At 44.5% G+C, this 23,092-nt stretch overlaps 1 protein-coding gene across 1 annotated transcript; it reads right to left on the reverse strand.

Moving 5' to 3' along the window:
• Positions 1 to 8,663: 8,663 nt before the first annotated feature.
• Positions 8,664 to 20,787, reverse strand: LOC124137360 (probable beta-D-xylosidase 7). Its single transcript, XM_046503630.2, has 12 exons — positions 20,440 to 20,787; positions 18,057 to 18,216; positions 16,070 to 16,240; positions 14,680 to 14,771; positions 14,219 to 14,448; positions 13,582 to 13,832; positions 12,545 to 12,767; positions 12,158 to 12,247; positions 11,702 to 11,928; positions 11,340 to 11,540; positions 10,950 to 11,124; positions 8,664 to 9,459 (listed from the first exon to the last, which is right to left on the reverse strand). The coding sequence occupies exons 1-12, from the start codon at positions 20,751 to 20,753 to the stop codon at positions 9,344 to 9,346; spliced, it is 2,250 nt and encodes a 749-aa protein (XP_046359586.2). The 5' UTR covers positions 20,754 to 20,787; the 3' UTR covers positions 8,664 to 9,343.
• Between the last annotated feature and the right edge of the window lie 2,305 nt (positions 20,788 to 23,092).

Genomic DNA, 23,092 nt, shown 5'->3' on the forward strand with positions numbered 1-23,092 from the left:
ATTAAACAGGGATTGTTGTGTCAGTGTGAAGAGCTACATTAAACAGGGATTGTTGTGTCAGTGTGAAGAGCTACATTGAACAGGGATTGTTGTGTCAGTGTGAGGAGCTACATTAAACAGGGATTGTTGTGTCAGTGTGAGGAGCTACATTAAACAGGGATTGTTGTGTCAGTGTGAAGAGCTACATTGAACAGGGATTGTTGTGTCAGTGTGAGGAGCTACATTAAACGGGGATTGTTGTGTTAGTGTGAAGAGCTACATTAAACAGGGATTGTTGTGTCAGTGTGAAGAGCTACATTAAACAGGGATTGTTGTGTCAGTGTGAAGAGCTACATTGAACAGGGATTGTTGTGTCAGTGTGAAGAGCTACATTAAACAGGGATTGTTGTGTCAGTGTGAAGAGCTACATTAAACAGGGATTGTTGTGTCAGTGTGAAGAGCTACATTAAACAGGGATTGTTGTGTCAGTGTGAAGAGCTACATTGAACAGGGATTGTTGTGTCAGTGTGAAGAGCTACATTAAACAAGGATTGTTGTGTCAGTGTGAAGAGCTACATTAAACAGGGATTGTTGTGTCAGTGTGAAGAGCTACATTAAACAGGGATTGTTGTGTCAGTGTGAAGAGCTACATTGAACAGGGATTGTTCTGTCAGTGTGAAGAGCTACATTAAACAGGGATTGTTGTGTCATTGGAAGAATTACATTCAACAGGGATTGTTGTGTCAGTGTGAAGAGCTACATTAAACAGGGATTGTTGTGTCAGTGTGAAGAGCTACATTAAACAGGGATTGTTGTGTCAGTGTGAGGAGCTACATTAAACAGGGATTGTTGTGTCAGTGTGAGGAGCTACGTTAAACAGGGATTGTTGTGTCAGTGTGAAGAGCTACATTAAACAGGGATTGTTGTGTCAGTGTGAGGAGCTACATTAAACAGGGATTGTTGTGTCAGTGTGAAGAGCTACATTAAACAAGGATTGTTGTGTCAGTTTGAGGAGCTACATTAAACAGGGATTGTTGTGTCAGTGTGAAGAGCTACATTAAACAGGGATTGTTGTGTCAGTGTAAGGAGCTACATTAAACAGGGATTGTTGTGTCAGTGTGAAGAGCTACATTAAACAGGGATTGTTGTGTCAGTGTGAAGAGCTACATTAAACAGGGATTGTTGTGTCAGTGTGAAGAGCTACATTGAACAGGGATTGTTGTGTCAGTGTGAAGAGCTACATTAAACAGGGATTGTTGTGTCAGTGTGAAGAGCTACATTGAACAGGGATTGTTGTGTCAGTGTGAAGAGCTACATTAAACAAGGATTGTTGTGTCAGTGTGAAGAGCTACATTAAACAGGGATTGTTGTGTCAGTGTGAAGAGCTACATTAAACAGGGATTGTTGTGTCAGTGTGAAGAGCTACATTGAACAGGGATTGTTGTGTCAGTGTGAAGAGCTACATTAAACAGGGATTGTTGTGTCATTGGAAGAATTACATTAAACAGGGATTGTTGTGTCAGTGTGAAGAGCTACATTAAACAGGGATTGTTGTGTCAGTGTGAAGAGCCATTTTTTTTTTAACAGGGATTGTTGTGTCAGTGTGAGGAGCTACATTAAACAGGGATTGTTGTGTCAGTGTGAGGAGCTACGTTAAACAGGGATTGTTGTGTCAGTGTGAAGAGCTACATTAAACAGGGATTGTTGTGTCAGTGTGAGGAGCTACATTAAACAGGGATTGTTGTGTCAGTGTGAAGAGCTACATTAAACAAGGATTGTTGTGTCAGTGTGAGGAGCTACATTAAACAGGGATTGTTGTGTCAGTGTGAAGAGCTACATTAAACAGGGATTGTTGTGTCAGTGTAAGGAGCTACATTAAACAGGGATTGTTGTGTCAGTGTGAAGAGCTACATTAAACAGGGATTGTTTTGTCAGTGTGAGGAGCTACATTAAACAGGGATTGTTGTGTCAGTGTGAGGAGCTACATTAAACAGGAATTGTTGTGTCAGTGTGAAGAGCTACATTAAACAGGGATTGTTGTGTCAGTGTGAAGAGCTACATTAAACAGGGATTGTTGTGTCAGTGTGAGGAGCTACATTAAACAGGGATTGTTGTGTCAGTGTGAGGAGCTACATTAAACAGGGATTGTTGTGTCAGTGTGAGGAGCTACATGAAACAGGGATTGTTGTGTCAGTGTGAAGAGCTACATTGAACAGGGATTGTTGTGTCAGTGTGAAGAGCTACATTAAACAAGGATTGTTGTGTCAGTGTGAAGAGCTACATTAAACAGGGATTGTTGTGTCAGTGTGAAGAGCTACATTAAACAGGGATTGTTGTGTCAGTGTGAAGAGCTACATTGAACAGGGATTGTTGTGTCAGTTTGAGGAGCTACATTAAACAGGGATTGTTGTGTCAGTGTGAAGAGCTACATTGAACAGGGATTGTTGTGTCAGTGTGAAGAGCTACATTAAACAGGGATTGTTGTGTCAGTGTGAGGAGCTACATTAAACAGGGATTGTTGTGTCAGTGTGAGGAGCTACATTAAACAGGGATTGTTGTGTCAGTGTGAGGAGCTACATTAAACAGGGATTGTTGTGTCAGTGTGAAGAGCTACATTGAACATGGATTGTTGTGTCAGTGTGAGGAGCTACATTAAACAGGGATTGTTGTGTCAGTGTGAAGAGCTACATTAAACAGGGATTGTTGTGTCAGTGTGAAGAGCTACATTAAACAGGGATTGTTGTGTCAGTGTGAAGAGCTACATTGAACAGGGATTGTTGTGTCAGTGTGAAGAGCTACATTAAACAGGGATTGTTGTGTCAGTGTGAAGAGCTACATTGAACAGGGATTGTTGTGTCAGTGTGAAGAGCTACATTAAACAGGGATTGTTGTGTCAGTGTGAAGAGCTACATTGAACAGGGATTGTTGTGTTAGTGTGAAGAGCTACATTAAACAGGGATTGTTGTGTCAGTGTGAAGAGCTACATTAAACAGGGATTGTTGTGTCAGTGTGAAGAGCTACATTGAACAGGGATTATTGTGTCAGTGTGAAGAGCTACGTTAAACAGGGATTGTTGTGTCAGTGTGAAGAGCTACATTAAACAGGGATTGTTGTGTCAGTGTGAAGAGCTACATTGAACAGGGATTTGTGTCAGTGTGAGGAGCTACATTAAACAGGGATTGTTGTGTCAGTGTGAAGAACTACATTAAACAGGGATTGTTGTGTCAGTGTGAGGAGCTACATTAAACAGGGATTGTTGTGTCAGTGTGAAGAGCTACATTAAACAGGGATTGTTGTGTCAGTGTGAAGAGCTACATTGAACAGGGATTGTTGTGTCAGTGTGAAGAGCTACATTAAACAGGGATTGTTGTGTCAGTGTGGAGAGCTACATTAAACAGGGATTGTTGTGTCAGTGTGAGGAGCTACATTAAACAGGGATTGTTGTGTCAGTGTGAGGAGCTACATTAAACAGGGATTGTTGTGTCAGTGTGAAGAGCTACATTGAACATGGATTGTTGTGTCAGTGTGAAGAGCTACATTAAACAGGGATTGTTGTGTCAGTGTGAAGAGCTACATTAAACAGGGATTGTTGTGTCAGTGTGAAGAGCTACATTAAACAGGGATTGTTGTGTCAGTGTGAAGAGCTACATTGAACAGGGATTGTTGTGTCAGTGTGAAGAGCTACATTAAACAGGGATTGTTGTGTCAGTGTGAAGAGCTACATTGAACAGGGATTGTTGTGTCAGTGTGAAGAGCTACATTAAACAGGGATTGTTGTGTCAGTGTGAAGAGCTACATTAAACAGGGATTGTTGTGTCAGTGTGAAGAGCTACATTGAACAGGGATTGTTGTGTCAGTGTGAAGAGCTACATTAAACAGGGATTGTTGTGTCAGTGTGAAGAGCTACATTGAACAGGGATTGTTGTGTCAGTGTGAAGAGCTACATTAAACAGGGATTGTTGTGTCAGTGTGAAGAGCTACATTAAACAGGGATTGTTGTGTCAGTGTGAAGAGCTACATTGAACAGGGATTGTTGTGTCAGTTTGAGGAGCTACATTAAACAGGGATTGTTGTGTCAGTGTGAGGAGCTACATTAAACAGGGATTGTTGTGTCAGTGTGAAGAGCTACATTAAACAGGGATTGTTGTGTCAGTGTGAAGAGCTATATTAAACAGGGATTGTTGTGTCAGTGTGAGGAGCTACATTAAACAGGGATTGTTGTGTCAGTGTGAAGAGCTACATTGAACAGGGATTATTGTGTCAGTGTGAAGAGCTACATTAAACAGGGATTGTTGTGTCAGTGTGAAGAGCTACATTAAACAGGGATTGTTGTGTCAGTGTGAAGAGCTACATTGAACAGGGATTGTTGTGTTAGTGTGAAGAGCTACATTAAACAGGGATTGTTGTGTCAGTGTGAGGAGCTACATTAAACAGGGATTGTTGTGTCAGTGTGAAGAGCTACATTGAACAGGGATTGTTGTGTCAGTGTGAGGAGCTACATTAAACAGGGATTGTTGTGTCAGTGTGAAGAGCTACATTAAACAGGGATTGTTGTGTCAGTGTGAGGAGCTACATTGAACATGGATTGTTGTGTCAGTGTGAAGAGCTACATTAAACAGGGATTGTTGTGTCAGTGTGAAGAGCTACATTGAACAGGGATTGTTGTGTCAGTGTGAAGAGCTACATTAATCAGGGATTGTTGTGTCATTGTGAAGAGCTACATTAAACAGGGATTGTTGTGTCAGTGTGAAGAGCTACATTGAACAGGGATTGTTTTGTCAGTGTGAGGAGCTACATTAAACAGGGATTGTTGTGTCAGTGTGAAGAGCTACATTAAACAGGGATTGTTGTGTCAGTGTGATGGGCTACCGCCGTGGAATTGCATGAGCTTTATTTACGGACATTACGGTTAAACAAAAATGTTTTTATGAGCAACTGATAGCTAAACAAACAGTGTGTGCTGTTCACATTACAAAGCTACGTTTGTGTGGATTATTCTTCCAACCGCCTGCGTGGGCTAGAGGTGAAGCGTTCGCCCGGAGAGCGAAATGTCCGGGGTTCGATCCCAATATCAAAAGACGTTAAACGATGGTACGTGTTGTTAGTCTGCCTGGTGCTTGGCATTAAGGGGCAGAACACACACGCATGCACGCACGCACGCACGCACGCATGCACGTCGCTATGTAAGTACAATAATCTTGGACGCGACGTTAAACCAAAAAATCACCTCACCTCATGCTCCCAACAAATACGCAAACATTCTCGACCTTAAAGTCGAGGAGATGTCTTCAGAATAAGTCTATCTTTATTGAACATTTTATGAAGCACAATTACTTTTTGTCGTAAGTAAGCATAACTTTCCCTATTGTCCAGCCATGGTCGTCCGTCCACACGGCCATGTTTTCTGCAGCGATGGCGCTACGCCCACCTCCGCGAAGCCAACTAGTTTAAGTTTAGTTGTGGGTACAGAAGGTGCGTCCCAGGTGAGGTACAACTGCACCACCTGCCGTCATCAATATACACCTGCACCACCTGACGGCATCAGTACACACCCGCACGAGCTGCTAGCATTAATACACACCTGCACCAGCTGCTAGCATCAATATACACCTGCACCACCTGCTAGCATCAATATACACCTGCACCACCTGCTAGCATCAATATACACTTTCACCACCTGCCGTCATCAATATACACCTGCACCACCTGCTAGCATCAATATACACCTGCACCACCTGCTAGCAACAATATACACCTGCACCATCTGCTAGCATCAATATACACCTGCACCACCTGCTAGCATCAATATACACCTGCACCACCTGCTAGCATCAATATACACCTGCCCTACCTGCTAGCATCAATACACACCTGCACCACCTGCTAGCATCAATATACACCTGCACCACCTGCTAGCATCAATATACACCTGCACCACCTGCTAGTATCAATATACACCTGCACCACCTGCTAGCATCAATATACACCTGCACCACCTGCCGTCATTAATACACACCTGCACCACCTGCTAGTATCAATATACACCTGCACCACCTGCCTGCATCAATACACACCTGCATCACCTGCTAGCATCAATATGCACCTGCACCACCTGTTAGCATCAATATACACTTTCACCACCTGCTAGCATCAATACACATCTGCACCACCTGCTAGCATCAATACACACCTGCACCACCTGCTAGCATCAATATACACCTGCACAACCTGCTAGCATCAATATACACCTGCACCACCTGTTAGCATCAATACACACCTGCACCACCTGTTAGCATCAATATACACCTGCACCACCTGCTAGCATCAATACACACCTGCACCACCTGCTAGTATCAATACACACCTGCACCACCTGCTAGCATCAATATACACCTGTACCACCTGCTAGCAACAATATACACCTGCACCACCTGCTAGCATTAATACACACCTGCACCACCTGCCGTCATTAATACACACCTGCACCACCTGCTAGTATCAATATACACCTGCACCACCTGCCGTCATTAATACACACCTGCACCACCTGCTAGCATCAATATGCACCTGCACCACCTGCCTGTATTAATACACACCTGCTCCACCTGCTAGCATCAATATACACCTGCACCACCTGCCTGCAGTAATACACACCTGTACCACTTAACGGCATCAATATACACCTGCACCACCTGCCTGCATTAATACACATCTGTACCACCTAATGGCATCAATATACTCCTGCACTACCTGCCTGCATTAATACACACCAGTACCACTTAACGGCATTAATTCACACCTTCAACACCTGCCGGTATTAATATACACCTTCCCCATCTGACGGCATCAATATACACCTGCACCACCTAACGGCATCAATATACTCCTGCACCACCTGCCTGCATTAATACACACCTGTACCACTTAATGGCATTAATACACACCTGCAACACCTGCCGGTATTAATATACACCTTACCCATCTAACGGCATCAATATACACATGCACCACCTAACGGCATCAATATACACCTGCACCACCTAACGGCATCCTTATACACATGTCATGCATGAACAACGCGGGTCATACATAAGTGGAGTAAGAGTGAACACAGTTTTATTTGCGCACAGTGTTGAAAGTGCTAGCCACTTATCCACTTATCTAATTATTACTATATTGTGCCTGGGGGTTTACTGTGCTTCATATATATATGTATATATCTGTAGTCATACACACTTGCTGTCATACATCCCTGCCACAATACATACCTGTCGGAAAAAACACTTGCTGTCATTGAAAATAGATGTGTTGCACACAACGTGTTGCCGACAAAGAGATAAATCCTACAAATGTACCAACAAATCCATATCACAAAGATTAATCACAATCCTCAAAGCAATCAAGGAATGGTTAAACAAATCAAAAGATGTTATTGAAGTTTTGCAGTCTCAACAAAGAACGTTTCAATTGAGTTAATTTGATTTTTTCAACTTTGTACACCACATGAAGAACAGAACGACATATTTCATTCCTTGATCCATGGGTATTTGTCACTAAACGTGGTGACCACAGATATAGTTACATCCCTATATTCTATTTGTTTAGGGGTTTGGGGGGTTTTTTTACGCCACACTCAGCAATATCCCAGCTATATGACGGCGGTCTGTAAATAATTGAGTCTGAACCAGACAATCCAGTGATTGACATCATGAGCATCGGTCTACCCAATTGGGATACAGTTTAGTCAAAATGAAAGCAAATGTCATCTTAAGTAAATGAAATAAATATGTGAAATGCTGGACTCCTTAATAGATAGTATCTATGGGAATAGGACATAGACTAGACAAGTAAGGCATCCTCATTGTGCCTCCTTTCCCATCTGCCTTGCTGTGCGTATGAATCGGAATTTCCGCTCGGATTAATCAGAAGTGTAGAAGCTTCAGGTGTATCGATGAGCTAATATATCGTCGAGTACCCTGTTTTCGAACGACACCAATTTTCGAACAGCCATATTGATAGTGATTTGTCGCATTATAACGAGAGGTGTGACGTCATCAAGGAAGCCGCTTTGAGAGTTCCCCTGACTGGCCTGTCAACATTGGGTTCGTGTGCAGTACTTGGGTTCGTGTGCAGTACTTGGGTTCGTGTGCAGTACTTGTACACCTGTCAGAACAGTCCGTCGTCATTCAGAATGTTCTTGCCCGTGACATGATGAAAAAGAATAGTGAAATCTGTAATTTGACAAGTATTCCTATTTTTTTATGAATAGGTTTTAAACTACCAATCCCTGTTTAAGTTTAAAAGCCGACCTGTATGAATTATGTTGAGAACTGTGCGCTAAAACATGGTACATTCGTGGAAACACTGCTATAGTACCCAACTTATCAAGCGTTCGAAAATAGGTGACGTCACTTGAGTGCCTTTTCTCGAGGACTTTCTTTTCTTTCGGGAGTAGCTGAATTGTATTGTTGAAGACGTCACCTACTGTTATGAAGCAGAATTTAATTTTTGATTCACACATCCCCCGAAATATCAGCAATGCCATCTTAACTGTTCGACAACAGGGTACATCAATAAATGTCAATACTGGGGGCATTCCTTCCTCTGATTCATCCAGCACGAAGTTTATGCAGCGGTTGGGTGTATGGATTTCAGAAATGATAAAGACTTCAATTTTTCACACACAAATTGTTTATTTATCTGCAACACTTACTCTTTTCTATTGACATAGAAGCTGAAAGAGTGGTTCACGATCCTTCTTGTGGAAGGAAATGATGAATGTATCAGTATCATGTATCATCGGGGTGTATCAGGAGCATGTATCAGTAGGTGTATCAGGAACATGTATCAGTAGGTGTATCAGTAGCGTGTACCAGAACCGTGTATCAGTAGTGTGGATCAGTAGCATGTGTAAGTAGCGTGTATCAGTAGCATGCATAAGTAGTATGTATCAGTAGTGTGTATCAGCGGTGTGTATCAGTAGCGTGTATAAGTAGCATGCATAAGTAGTGTGTATCAGTAGCGTGTATCAGTAGTGTGTATCAGTAGCATGTATAAGAAGCATGTATAAGTAGTGTGTATCAGTAGCATGTATCAGTAGTGTGTATCAGTAGTGTGTATCAGTAGTGTGTATCAGTAGCATGTATCAGTAGTGTGTATCAGTAGTGTGTATCAGTAGGGTGTATCAGTAGCGTGTACCAGTAGCGTGTATCAGTAGCATGTATCAGTAGGATGTATCAGTAGTGTGTATCAGTAGGGTGTATCAGTAGCATGTATCACTGAAGGGTTTAGTATAATGTATCAGAGCATGTGTCAGTTGTCTGCAGCATTAGCATGTACCAGTAGCATGTACCAGTAGCAAGTATCAATAGCGTCCGAGGGCTTTCACTCCAGTGATGTGAACAGTCTGGTGAAGGACTTCTGAGCCTACTGACCGGGTCTGGTTCGGCTGTTGGCCACCGACATACACCTCCAGAGTCCCTGGGGATGACAGAGGGAATATTTGTCACACCAAATGACCTAGAGGAAACATATATAATATACTGAAACAGAACCCAGTGAAGGCCAGAGACCCCTTGAGAGTGCTCACTCACCTTCACCTATGACCCAGCCAGAGACCCCGTGAGAGTGCTCACTCACCTTCCCCTATGACCCAGCCAGAGACCCCGTGAGGGTGCTCACTCACCTTCACCTACGACCCAGCCAGAGACCCCGTGAGGGTGCTCACTCACCTCCACCTATGACCCAGCCAGAGACCCCGTGAGGGTGCTCACTCACCTCCACCTATGACCCAGCCAGAGACCCCCTGAGGGTGCTCACTCACCTCCACATATGACCCAGCCAGAGACCCCGTGAGGGTGCTCACTCACCTTCACCTACGACCCAGCCAGAGACCCCGTGAGGGTGCTCACTCACCTTGACATATGACCCAGCCAGAGACCCCGTGAGGGTGCTCACTCACCTCCACCTATGACCCAGCCAGAGACCCCGTGAGGGTGCTCACTCACCTCCACCTATGACCCAGCCAGAGACCCCCTGAGGGTGCTCACTCACCTCCACCTATGACCCAGCCAGAGACCCCGTGAGGGTGCTCACTCACCTCCACCTATGACCCAGCCAGAGACCCCCTGAGGGTGCTCACTCACCTCCACATATGACCCAGCCAGAGATCCCGTGAGGGTGCTCACTCACCTCCACCTATGACCCAGCCAGAGACCCCGTGAGGGTGCTCACTCACCTTCCCCTATGACCCAGCCAGAGACCCCGTGAGGGTGCTCACTCACCTCCACCTATGACCCAGCCAGAGACCCCGTGAGGGTGCTCACTCACCTCCACCTATGACCCAGCCAGAGACCCCGTGAGGGTGCTCACTCACCACCACCTATGACCCAGCCAGAGACCCCGTGAGGGTGCTCACTCACCTTCACCTATGACCCAGCCAGAGACCCGTGAGGGTGCTCACTCACCTTCACCTATGACCCAGCCAGAGACCCCGTGAGGGTGCTCACTCACCTTCACCTATGACCCAGCCAGAGACCCGTGAGGGTGCTCACTCACCTTCACCTATGACCCAGCCAGAGACCCCGTGAGGGTGCTCACTCACCTCCACCTATGACCCAGCCAGAGACCCCCTGAGGGTGCTCACTAACCTCCACATATGACCCAGCCAGAGACCCCGTGAGGGTGCTCACTCACCTCCACCTATGACCCAGCCAGAGACCCCCTGAGGGTGCTCACTCACCTCCACCTATGACCCAGCCAGAGACCCCCTGAGGGTGCTCACTCACCTCCACATATGACCCAGCCAGAGACCCCGTGAGGGTGCTCACTCACCTCCACCTATGACCCAGCCAGAGACCCCGTGAGGGTGCTCACTCACCTTCACCTATGACCCAGCCAGAGACCCCGTGAGGGTGCTCACTCACCTCCACCTATGACCCAGCCAGAGACCCGTGAGGGTGCTCACTCACCTTCACCTATGACCCAGCCTCTCTGCCCCTGCCACAGCGCCATGTTGTCGGAGGCAATGGTCAAGTTGACCTGCATATTGGTGCCAGAGGCCAAAGTCACTCGGTCAAATCCCGTCAGCTGCAGCCTCGGTGTCGGTACTGATGCTGTTGTCCACGCAATATACACTTGAACCACCTTGAGTAACAGGGTATATCATCAATGGTAAGTTCATACTATGGTCCACTATTTTGTTCATTATTCATCCACTACATATGCATACGTCGCTGGGAAACTTTAGGATTAGCAAGGGAGTTCATATAAATGTGACATGCCAGTACTGTTATGATCCTGCAGGCCGTTATGTACTCAGATAGACAATAAATGATATCAACACAAACAAAACCTGTTACCTCGTCAGCATCATACGGTCCGAGATTTTCCACAGTGACCTTGACCCAGCCATCTTGACCTGCCTGGACTGTGTCCTTGACCTCCATGTCTGTGTACCGGAACCTTGAGTAGGACAGTCCGTAGCCGAAAGGGAAGAGGATGTTGGTGTTGGTGTAGCGGTAGGTGCGGCCGTGCGTGGCGTAGTCCGTCATTGCCGGGAACTAGCGGACACAACACAGAATAAGGAAAAGGACGATGAACAACCGATGTCCAACTTATCTGATTATCTACCATTGCAGACACTGAACTTTCATCAGTTAATATCTGAATTATTTTTTTAGTTCATCATGGATATTCGCCATTGCTTATTTCTTCGTTTTACCTTCCATCGGGTAAAATTTTGTACAATAAATGGCCAGGTGTTTGGTAGTCTCCCCGCAGGTACCGCCCCTGGGCCGTCATTGGCCAGGACTCTTCTAAGCGCCTCCCCCGTGGCCTGGGCGGGGTAGAACACTTCCAGGATGGCCTTGATACGGGATTGGTCCATCGCCCACGTCATGTTCAGGGGCCCGGCGTTGAATAACAGGACGACAACAGGAGCAGAAGCACCTGCAGAATATCTTGTAATTTATCAAGTATAGTAATTTGAATGTATTTTATTTTCATATAAATTGCACACGTTCTTGACACATCTACCCTGATGCTCGCGTTGTTGGCGCGACTAGGTTCTGCATTAGTTTGGCCTACTTCATCAACCTTCAAGTTCGAGTGATAACAATCTGTAAAGAAGCTTTTAACAACTTAATCACTTGAAACTATCATGAGACTTGTTACATACTTTTGTACACTGCGTCTGCGAGTAGATCGAACTGGCGATAAGGTAGTTGAAGATCCGGCCTGTCGTTGCCTTCAGATTCCAGGTCGCTACCTGCAACAAACAATCGCCGACAAATAAGGATAAGACTTCAAACCCATGTCTGCCTTTGACATTCGCCAGTCTCCCGGACATAGATGTTAGATGTTGGGAGTCAATATTCCCAACAGTAAAGGTCTGCCTCTGACTTGTGTTTCTTGTACATCTGCCAATATTTGGCATTTTGAGGTAAAGTTCAACATGGAAAGGACCACACATACTCTTCCCGTAAAAACAGCAACAAGGGTTATCTCCCCTGGTGACCAGTGTACATGGAGCACTTTTCAACCGAAACAAAACTTAAAAACCCACCCAATCCCAGCGTGACAAAGACGATGTCGGCGCCGGCCACCGCCCAGGCGACGCCGCTGCTGTTGTAGTTCATGCAGGCGGTGGAGCTGCAACCTTCTACCGCCCGAGTGTGGGTCGCAAGGTCAGCCAGTCCCGTGACAGTCAGTGACATCCAGCTGGGGTCTGTGTCCGGAGCGTAGCCCCCCATCGTAGCCTTGCCTTGGAACACCATCGGACCAACAGCCTGCACGGAACACAGTCGCACTCAATACTGACCCGATGGGTTCCATAACGACTTGATAGGTCAATGTGCCCGCCAACACGGTATCCCGTAATTATAGGTCAATGTGCCCGTCACCACGATGTCCCGTAATTATAGGTCAATGTGCCCGCCACCACGATATCCCGTAATTATAGGTCAATGTGCCCGCCACCACGATGTCCCGTAATTATAGGTCAATGTGCCCGCCACCACGATGTCCCGTAATTATAGGTCAATGTGCCCGCCACCACGATGTCCCGTAATTATAGGTCAATGTGCCCGCCACCACGATATCCCGTAATTATAGGTCAATGTGCCCGCCACCACGATGTCCCGTAATTATAGGTCAATGTGCCCGCCACCACGATGTCCCGTAATTATAGGTCAATGTGCCCGCCACCACGATGTCCCGTAATTATAGGTCAATGTGCCCGCCACCACGATATCCCGTAATTATAGGTCAATGTTCCCGTCACCACGATATCCCGTAATTATAGGTCAATGTTCCCGCCACCACGATGTCCCATAATTATAGGTCAATGTGCCCGCCACCACGATGTCCCGTAATTATAGGTCAATGTGCCCGCCACCACGATGTCCCGTAATTATAGGTCAATGCCCCCTACAGACCCTGTATCAGTAGTGATATGTGCCCCTGCATATTCGGTGACAATAGATGTATGCGCGCCCGAGGGTTCGGTGATAATATGTTTATGTGTACCACTGCGTTTGGAAATCTTGATAATACTTCGTTTCACAATATTTGTGACGTGAATATAAGTTCTTGTATATGTACCGCTAGTGTGTTGTATTTCTTCTTCAGTGGCAAGAAACTTTTCTCATTCTTCAACAAGACAAATGACTTCATGGCTGCTTCTATTGCAAGAGCTCTGTGGTCACGTGACTCTATCACCGACAGTTTGAGTTTTGCGTATGGGTTAATTTCCGGTGGGTCAAACTCTCCGAGCCTCATTCTTGTATAGAAGAGCGGCTTGACCCGCTCCCTGACCAGGTCCTCGCTCAGTTTGCCTTGCTGGACTGCTTGGACTGTAACACACATTGATGTACTCACCAAATACTCACCAAACACGTGGACGATGGGGGAGTCAAAGATATGTCTTACTCGTTATGGGGCAACTAGGCGTCATCAAATCAGTAACACGCTGTTTCAATATAATTCGAAGATTGAGTATTTGATGGAGCTAGGCTAATCTGAATGTTTATGAAGGATGGACCTGATTCGATACTCTTCAAGCTTTAAATGTAAGAATAGACTAGAAACACAGCTCTCCCATGCAATACGAATGCGTGAATCAAGGCCAGGCTATGGTCCGTGTTATTTGAAAGTACGATACCAACAAGATTCATCTCATAACTGAGTATTTTGCAGATGTAATCATTTGTTTTTCCATTTTAATATTGTTATCATTTACTCATGGACATCAATGCTGGATTCTGTTCAGTGCGGTCAGATATCTCCAAGTTGAGGCCTGCCGCGACACAAGAGGCCGCAGTGTCAACACTGCTGTTGGTGAAGTTGTGAGCCGTCATCACCTGCTCTGTCGCCCCCTGATCGCTGATGACGTAGCCAGTAAAGCCCCATTCTTTCCGCAGTATGTCCGTCAGGAGGCGCTTGTTGGCACACGATGGTACACCGTTGATGCTACAACAAGCAGGGGGACGCTTAAAGCAGGGGGACACTTCACAGGAATCAGGGTGACACTTGATGTTGTAGGTCCTCGCCTTGACGCATGCTCTGAAGGCACATACCTGTTGTAGCTACACATTGTGTTGTAGGTCCCCGCCTTGACGCATGCTCTGAAGGCACATACCTGTTGTAGCTACACATGATGTTGTAGGTCCCCGCCTTGACGCATGCTCTGAAGGCACATACCTGTTGTAGCTACACATGATGTTGTAGGTCCCCGCCTTGACGCATGCTCTGAAGGCGGGCAGGAATGTGGTTCTCCAGTCCCGCTCTGACACCTGCACACGTGACAAAGTTTTCATTGCCCAGATTACTATCAGTAAATATGGGGCATCTTAGTCAGAAAAATGCTTAAACACAAACAAAGATCTCTTTTACAGCTTTATTATATGAAATCATGACAATTTTTCAGCATTGCAAGTAGACATTTCATGACATCATGACACTACACTGGAGCTAACACTACATTGCATCTTGACACCAAACCGGAGTGAGTGAGTATGGTTTTACGCCGCTTTTAGCAATATTCCAGCAATATCACGGCGAAGCATACCAGAAATGGGCTTCACACATTGTACCCATGTTCGGAATCGAACCCGGGTATTCGGCATGACGAGCGAACGCTTTAACCACTAGGCTACCCGGCCGCCCCGACACTACACTGGAGCATGACAACTACACTGGAGCATGACAACTACACAAGAGCATGACAACTACACAAGAGCATGACAACTACACAAGAGCATGGCAACTACACAAGAGCATGACAACTACACAAGAGCATGACAACTACACAAGAGCATGACAACTATACAAGAGCATGACAACTACACAAGAGCATGACAACTACACAAGAGCATGACAACTACACAAGAGCATGACAACTACACAAGAGCATGGCAACTACACAAGAGCATGACAACTACACAAGAGCATGACAACTATACAAGAGCATGACAACTACACAAGAGCATGACAACTACACAAGAGCATGACAACTACACAAGAGCATGGCAACTACACAAGAGCATGACACAAGAGCATGACAACTACACAAGAGCATGACAACTACACAAGAGCATGGCAACTACACAAGAGCATGACACAAGAGCATGACAACTACACAAGAGCATGACAACTACACAAGAGCATGACAACTACACAAGAGCATGACAACTACACAAGAGCATGGCAACTACACAAGAGCATGACAACTACACAAGAGCATGACAACTATACAAGAGCATAACACAAGAGCATGACAACTACACAAGAGCATGACAACTACACAAGAGCATGACAACTACACAAGAGCATGGCAACTACACAAGAGCATGGCAACTACACAAGAGCATGACAACTACACAAGAGCATGACAACTACACAAGAGCATGACAACTACACAAGAGCATGACAACTACACAAGAGCATGACAACTACACAAGAGCATGACAACTACACAAGAGCATGGCAACTACACAAGAGCATGGCAACTACACAAGAGCATGACAACTACACAAGAGCATGACAACTACACAAGAGCATGACAACTACATGTATATTGATCGTAATTCACCTTGGCATTGAATACATGTCGATCGATGGGGATATTTTCGGGTCCACCATAGGCATCAAAATGTTTACATCCCGCGTTAGCCCGAATGTAGCGTGGGTGGTTGCCTTGGAGACCATGAACAAACTGAGTTGCGTAGACACCCGTGAGGTAAGGACACTCGCCATACGTCTCCTACACGGCATAGACATCGACTGAGTGAGGGGAACAGGGAGAGGACGAACTTCATGTTGATGGTCATATAGCTAGCATTCACATTATTCAAGTGTTCACAGTGGGAGCAGTAATAACAGTAGATGCGGATGTATCTGACAACCACATTATTCAAGTGTTCACAGTGGGGGCAGTAATAACAGTAGATGCGGATGTATCTGACAACCACATTATTCAAGTGGTCACAGTGGGGGCAGTAATAACAGTAGATGCGGATGTATCTGACAACCACATTATTCAAGTGGTCACAGTGGGGGCAGTAATAACAGTAGATGCGGATGTATCTGACAACCACATTATTCAAGTGGTCACAGTGGGAGCAGTAATAACAGTAGATGCGGATGTAGCTGACAACCACATTATTCAAGTGTTCACAGTGGGAGCAGTAATAACAGTAGATGCGGATGTATCTGACAACCACATTATTCAAGTGTTCACAGTGGGAGCAGTAATAACAGTAGATGCGGATGTATCTGACAACCACATTATTCAAGTGTTCACAGTGGGGGCAGTAATAACAGTAGATGCGGATGTATCTGACAACCACATTATTCAAGTGGTCACAGTGGGAGCAGTAATAACAGTAGATGCGGATGTATCTGACAACCACATTATTCAAGTGGTCACAGTGGGAGCAGTAATAACAGTAGATGCGGATGTATCTGACAACCACATTATTCAAGTGTTCACAGTGGGAACAGTAAAATAGCCACAACGAACCCCCCTCCCAAACTAAATTTCACAACCAGTAAAAATATTAATTAAAAACCAGCATCAAATTTCAAAATTTCAAAATTCTTATTCAAAATTGTGAACCCACCTTCATAAAATCCCTTGAAACTAAACTCATCTTCAAATGCCACGGTATTTCCAATTTGACCCATTTAGATAAAATAAATTCTAGAATCCACAGGGGCATAAAAACACAAATTGTGTCTAACCTGAACAAAGCAGACATGACAATGGTAACTGCTCTCTCTGTATTACAGTCGGGGAAACTGAGCTTGCTTTGAATCACTGTCCCTCGGGTCACACGCACCAACAACTCCTTCGGCAATTTCTTCCTATACACTATAAAAATAATCTCCCATCCAATTCGGCCACTACAACCCACCGGCATCATTGTCAAGGTCCACGCACGCACTTCACCACCAAAACATAGTCACTCACAGCCGCCCTACTACTTTATTATTTTAACCCTGTTTTCTCTATTTTATGAGAATTATATCATAAACGTTAGCTTAACTTTATTCGTCCTCTCCACATGATGTACATTCAAACATTTATTAACTGTTGGTTAACTTTCCGTCCCACTTTTAGCCTTTATTCTAACCGCTATTATCTCAAGATATGGTCTATTTTTATATTTTGTATGACTTATATTTATTTACATTCAAGTTTGATTACTGCAAGATACTTTTTTTCTTTTTGATAAATTCAATTAACACAATGATTAACATTGTGGGTCCGGGTATTATTTTGTTATTATTTTAGTATCAGGATATTATTGGTATTATATTAGTATCAGGGTATTACTATACCCTTACTTTTAACGCCAGAGTTAACCTTCGCCTGACCCCGATTGCCAATTTGAGCTTCTCAGATTAACTTCTTTATTATGAGGAAACACAAAGTTTCGGAGTATATGTTTACTCCTACATCAGGTGAACGGTGTTTCCTCGCAATAAAGAAGCTGACATTCATGCTCCTCCTTAGGCATATACTGCATCCAACAACCCCGACCGACTTGTACAGACCGTACTGGAAATGTTCTTACCGGGTTCCTGCCCCACCTTGGGTCGCGGAGGATGTTGATGACGGGGCTGAGGCAGCTGATGCCCCTGTGGGTGCCGTACACGCCGTGGCGGCTGAAGTTGTTGAACTTGGCCCGCACCTCTATGCTGGTCGCCTCGGCCACACGGAAAATCAGTTTCGGACTATACAAACAAAGATGCATGATGTCAATGGCTGAAAGGGAAGAATCGGCTAACATTTGGTGGTTTTGTTGTTCTCATTATAACGAGATGCACATGTACACTTCGTTATCAATGCGTCAGGCACCAAACCCCCAGGACCAGTTGTTCTCTGTGTCATTGACCACACATTCACCAAGAGACGCTTCACTCAGAGACCATGCTTCCACGGACTATCTAATTTTACATATTCTGTATCTCCACAGATTATCTATTCAACTAGGTTATATCTCCACGGACTGTCTATTCAAGTAGATGTATATCTCCACGGACTGTCTATTTAAGTAGTTGTATATCTCCACGGACTGTCTATTTAAGTAGATGTATATCTCCACGGACTGTCTATTTAAGTAGATGTATATCTCCACGGACTGTCTATTCAAGTAGTTGTATATCTCCACGGACTGTCTATTTAAGTAGTTGTATATCTCCACGGACTGTCTATTTAAGTAGATGTATATCTCCACGGACTGTCTATTTAAGTAGGTTATATCTCCACGGACTGTCTATTTAAGTAGATGTATATCTCCACGGACTGTCTATCAAGTAGGTTATATCTCCACGGACTGTCCATTCAAGTAGGTTATATCTCCACGGACCGTCTATTTAAGTAGATGTATATCTCCACGGACTGTCTATTCAAGTAGGTTATATCTCCACGGACTGTCCATTCAAGTAGGTTATATCTCCACGGACCGTCTATTTAAGTAGATGTATATCTCCACGGACTGTCTATTCAAGTAGGTTATATCTCCACGGACCGTCTATTCAAGTAGGTTATATCTCCACGGACTGTCTATTTAAGTAGATGTATATCTCCACGAACTGTCTATTTAAGTAGATGTATATCTCCACGGACTGTCTATTTAAGTAGATGTATATCTCCACGAACTGTCTATTTAAGTAGGTTATATCTCCACGGACTGTCTATTTAAGTAGATGTATATCTCCACGGACTGTCCATTCAAGTAGGTTATATCTCCACGGACTGTCTATTTAAGTAGATGTATATCTCCACGAACTGTCTATTCAAGTAGATGTATATCTCCACGGACTGTCTATTTAAGTAGATGTATATCTCCACGAACTGTCTATTCAAGTAGATGTATATCTCCACGGACCGTCTATTAAAGTAGATGTATATCTCCACGGACCGTCTATTTAAGTAGATGTATATCTCCACGGACCGTCTATTCAAGTAGGTGTATATCTACATGGACTGTCTATTCAAGTAGATGTATATCTCCACGGACTGTCTATTTAAGTAGATGTATATCTCCACGAACTGTCTATTTAAGTAGGTTATATCTCCACGGACTGTCTATTTAAGTAGATGTATATCTCCACGGACTGTCCATTCAAGTAGGTTATATCTCCACGGACCGTCTATTCAAGTAGTTGTATATCTCCACGAACTGTCTATTCACGTAGATGTATATCTCCACGAACTGTCTATTTAAGTAGATGTATATCTCCACGGACTGTCTATTCAATAAGGTGTATATCTCCACGGACTGTCTATTCAAGTAGGTTTATATCTCCACGAACTGTCTATTCAATAAGGTGTATATCTCCACGGACTGTCTATTCAAGTAGGTGTATATCTACATGGACTGTCTTTTCAAGTAGTTGTATATATCCACGGACTGTCTATTCAAGTGGATGTATATTTCGACGGACTGTCTATTCAAGTTGACTATACGTCCACGGTTTGGTTATTCGCGCAGATTCTATATATCCAGAGACAGCAGACTCAATATGCACGATAGCTCTCTTCCTTGAACCACATGCCCTCCATGCCCAGTACCATGCCCAGTACCATGCCCCCTGCTTGCACGTGCCCCCTATTACAATATATTTAAGTCGTGGCCTTGACTTCGATTCATGTGAACGATGTTCAAAATGACCCCATCAATAATATTGCTTCACCTGAACGTATCGGACAGGTGAGTGTTAGTGGCAATGGGACCATATAAAGCTGTGTACACACGTGTGACAAGAAACGATACCTTGAGTTGAGTGAGTGAGTGAGAGAAGTTGACCTGGACAGGTGAGAATGTGTAGCATTATCATGCTCACATATACCACATGTTTGTTCTGTTGACACTCCATTCCCTATCCAAGCAGCAGACTTACTACTTAATTACTAAACTTACTGATGTTGACCATACCACGCACTGCACTTACTCGAAGGAAGCAGCCAAGCCGATTGGTTCAGGAAACGACGTCGCATTGCCGGCCTTCACGTCCCCGCGCAGACACTCTGTGTCCCAAGAGTAGGGTCCGATCCCCAACCTCGAGACGGGCGGGGTGGGTCCGTTGATGGGACTCACCCCTCCCCTCGTCATCTGCAGCACGATTTCCTCCAGGGTGAGACGACCCACCAGGTCCTCCACCCTCGCCTCCCACGACAGGGACGTGTTCCGGAACGGGAAGTCGCCATAGCTGCATGTTGACATGCAAAACACGACCGTAAATCCGGCAGTGATCGTGCTAAACATTCTAACAGAGGTGTCTTCCAACAATACTGAAGTCTAACTGGAGCCCTACTTTAGACACTAAGATAAGATATCATGGCGTTGATAGGCGTTCACCATTGTGTTGACACTTGGGTTATCTGAAAAATGTTTAGAAAATTAGAGAGGGTCAACGTGTACATGATTTGTATGTTGCTTGGCACAATATAGCAGCAATGTCACGGACACGCTCGTATGCTGCTCTCTACAACCGTTTAAACCTGGACGCGAACACCTCGAAATTTAGACTAAAAGTTGTCAAGAAAAACTAAACTACATGCTATTGCACTGCCTGACATTGCAACATCTCACAGACTAGGATCGAACGAGAGCAAACACCTACTGCCAATAATTGCGAGTCTTCATTCTTTCGATATGACAATATCGGCAATAAGCCCATAATAATAAGACAAACTTAATGTTGCGGGTATGGTATATCCATTGACCTCACCTTGGCCCAGCGCCAAACCCTGAGGGATCTTAAGAACTGTGACAGGAATGGTTATTTTAAGACAGAAAACTTGGTATTGTCGGTTCCGCGCCCGTTCCATCTGGAGGTACATCCAAAGATAAAGTGGGAACCTCTTAGAAGCAATCATCTAGTGCGCAGAACACATTATCCTGGGAGACTCGCTCCAGGGAGGGAGTGAAGTAGGGGTGTGGCCATGGCAACGATGTCCATCTCAGCCTGTTACCTGTAACACTGTTAACGTCTTACTTTGAACATCTCGGGAGTCAGAGTAAACTGCGTGACCTTGATGTTCTGTCCTTTATTGAACACTTTGACTTCATAGGATTGACAGAAACAGGGTTATCACCATGTGACCTAACACAGTATTTGCCAGTTTTCATCCAGTTTTATCTGGTTGCTTCACGAACTGTAAGCTATATGGCATTGTCTGGTGGTATTACTGTATTAGTCAAAAGCTGTTTGGTGGACTTGTACTTGAAGAAATCATTCATCAAGCAACATGCTGTGTATATTTTGTCTGATAAACCTTGATAAAAATGTTTCAATAGTATGTGTAAATATAAATTCCCCAAACTCTCCGTGGTATGATAATAAGCGGTGCAAGTGTGGAATGTTCATTTTACAAGAATCACTTCTTGATGTGATACAGGACGTTGGGGATATTCTATATACTCCCCGGCGGGGACTTCAACGCTAGGACTTTAGTAGAACCTGCCTTTATAGATAACGATATTTCAGATCGATCAAATTTTGATCATTTTTCTACATTCTTTGATGGTATTAACATGGAGCGGTTCCTTATGACAAAGTCGTAAATCGCTTCGGTTCATTGCTACAAAAAAATGTGTGCATCTCTTAATGTCGTCTTGTTTGAAGACCGCGGTGGAAATGACACTGGAAGTGGTGATTCTATATTTATTTGTACGAATGAGTCTGGTGTTGTCAATTATGTTATGTCATCCCTTCAAGTGTTTTCTTTATGTACTTGTTGGATATTGTATCTCCATCCCACTCAAGTCACTTTCTGTCAGCATGCTCACTGCTGTCACGTGACTCTGTACCGGTAGCCTCTGATGCAGAGAAAGCACGTGCAACCCGTGTTGATTACCGCTATGTTTGGGACGATTGAAAACGAGACTGCTTCAGAGCAAACCTACTCTCTGATGTGGTTATTTCCCTGTTTGACACTTTCACTGATTTAGTATTGGATGATTTAGATAATGTCGTTGACATCCTTACTGAAGCTATATGTTCTGTTTCTAGCAAACACTTTGTGTTGGTCTAAAGCTCAGAGGTCGTTTGATAAAGAGTCTGAGTTTCTTTGTTGTGTGAGAATCAGACTTGTCAATGTGTTCTAGTGATATACGAATAGAGATTCTCTGGATAGTTACATTCAAGTCGGTAATGCGTTTACTACTTATACTGTGATAGAGAGGAGAAGACAGCTGTATTCCGTTGAGTCATGAAACAGTTGTGTGAATAATATTGGTCTGAATTTAAGAGTGAGTGAGTTGGGTTTAACGCCGCTTTTAACAGTATTCCAGTTATATCACGGCGTGTCAGCTTAATGTGGGAGGAAAGATCGAAGTGATGCAGGTCCCAGACGTTTACCTCTTCGGTGAAACCTACAAGCACGGGTAAGATGCTGACAAACTTAGAAACATAATCGGGGCGAACCGGGATTCGAACCCACAATCATAGGTTTCTGGCGTGCCCAAAGGACGCAACTCTGCACAGCGAATCCCGGCGCCTTAGACGACTGGGCCACCCGTGCTCCCTCTGAATTTAAGAGACGTTCCAGATGTCTTCATCTTTACGATCTACTATATCTAAAGAGAAAGATTTCGTTTTA

Source organism: Haliotis rufescens, unplaced genomic scaffold (assembly GCF_023055435.1).
Source record: "Haliotis rufescens isolate VD_foot unplaced genomic scaffold, xgHalRufe1.0.p SCAF_26, whole genome shotgun sequence".
Taxonomy (NCBI): domain Eukaryota; kingdom Metazoa; phylum Mollusca; class Gastropoda; order Lepetellida; family Haliotidae; genus Haliotis; species Haliotis rufescens.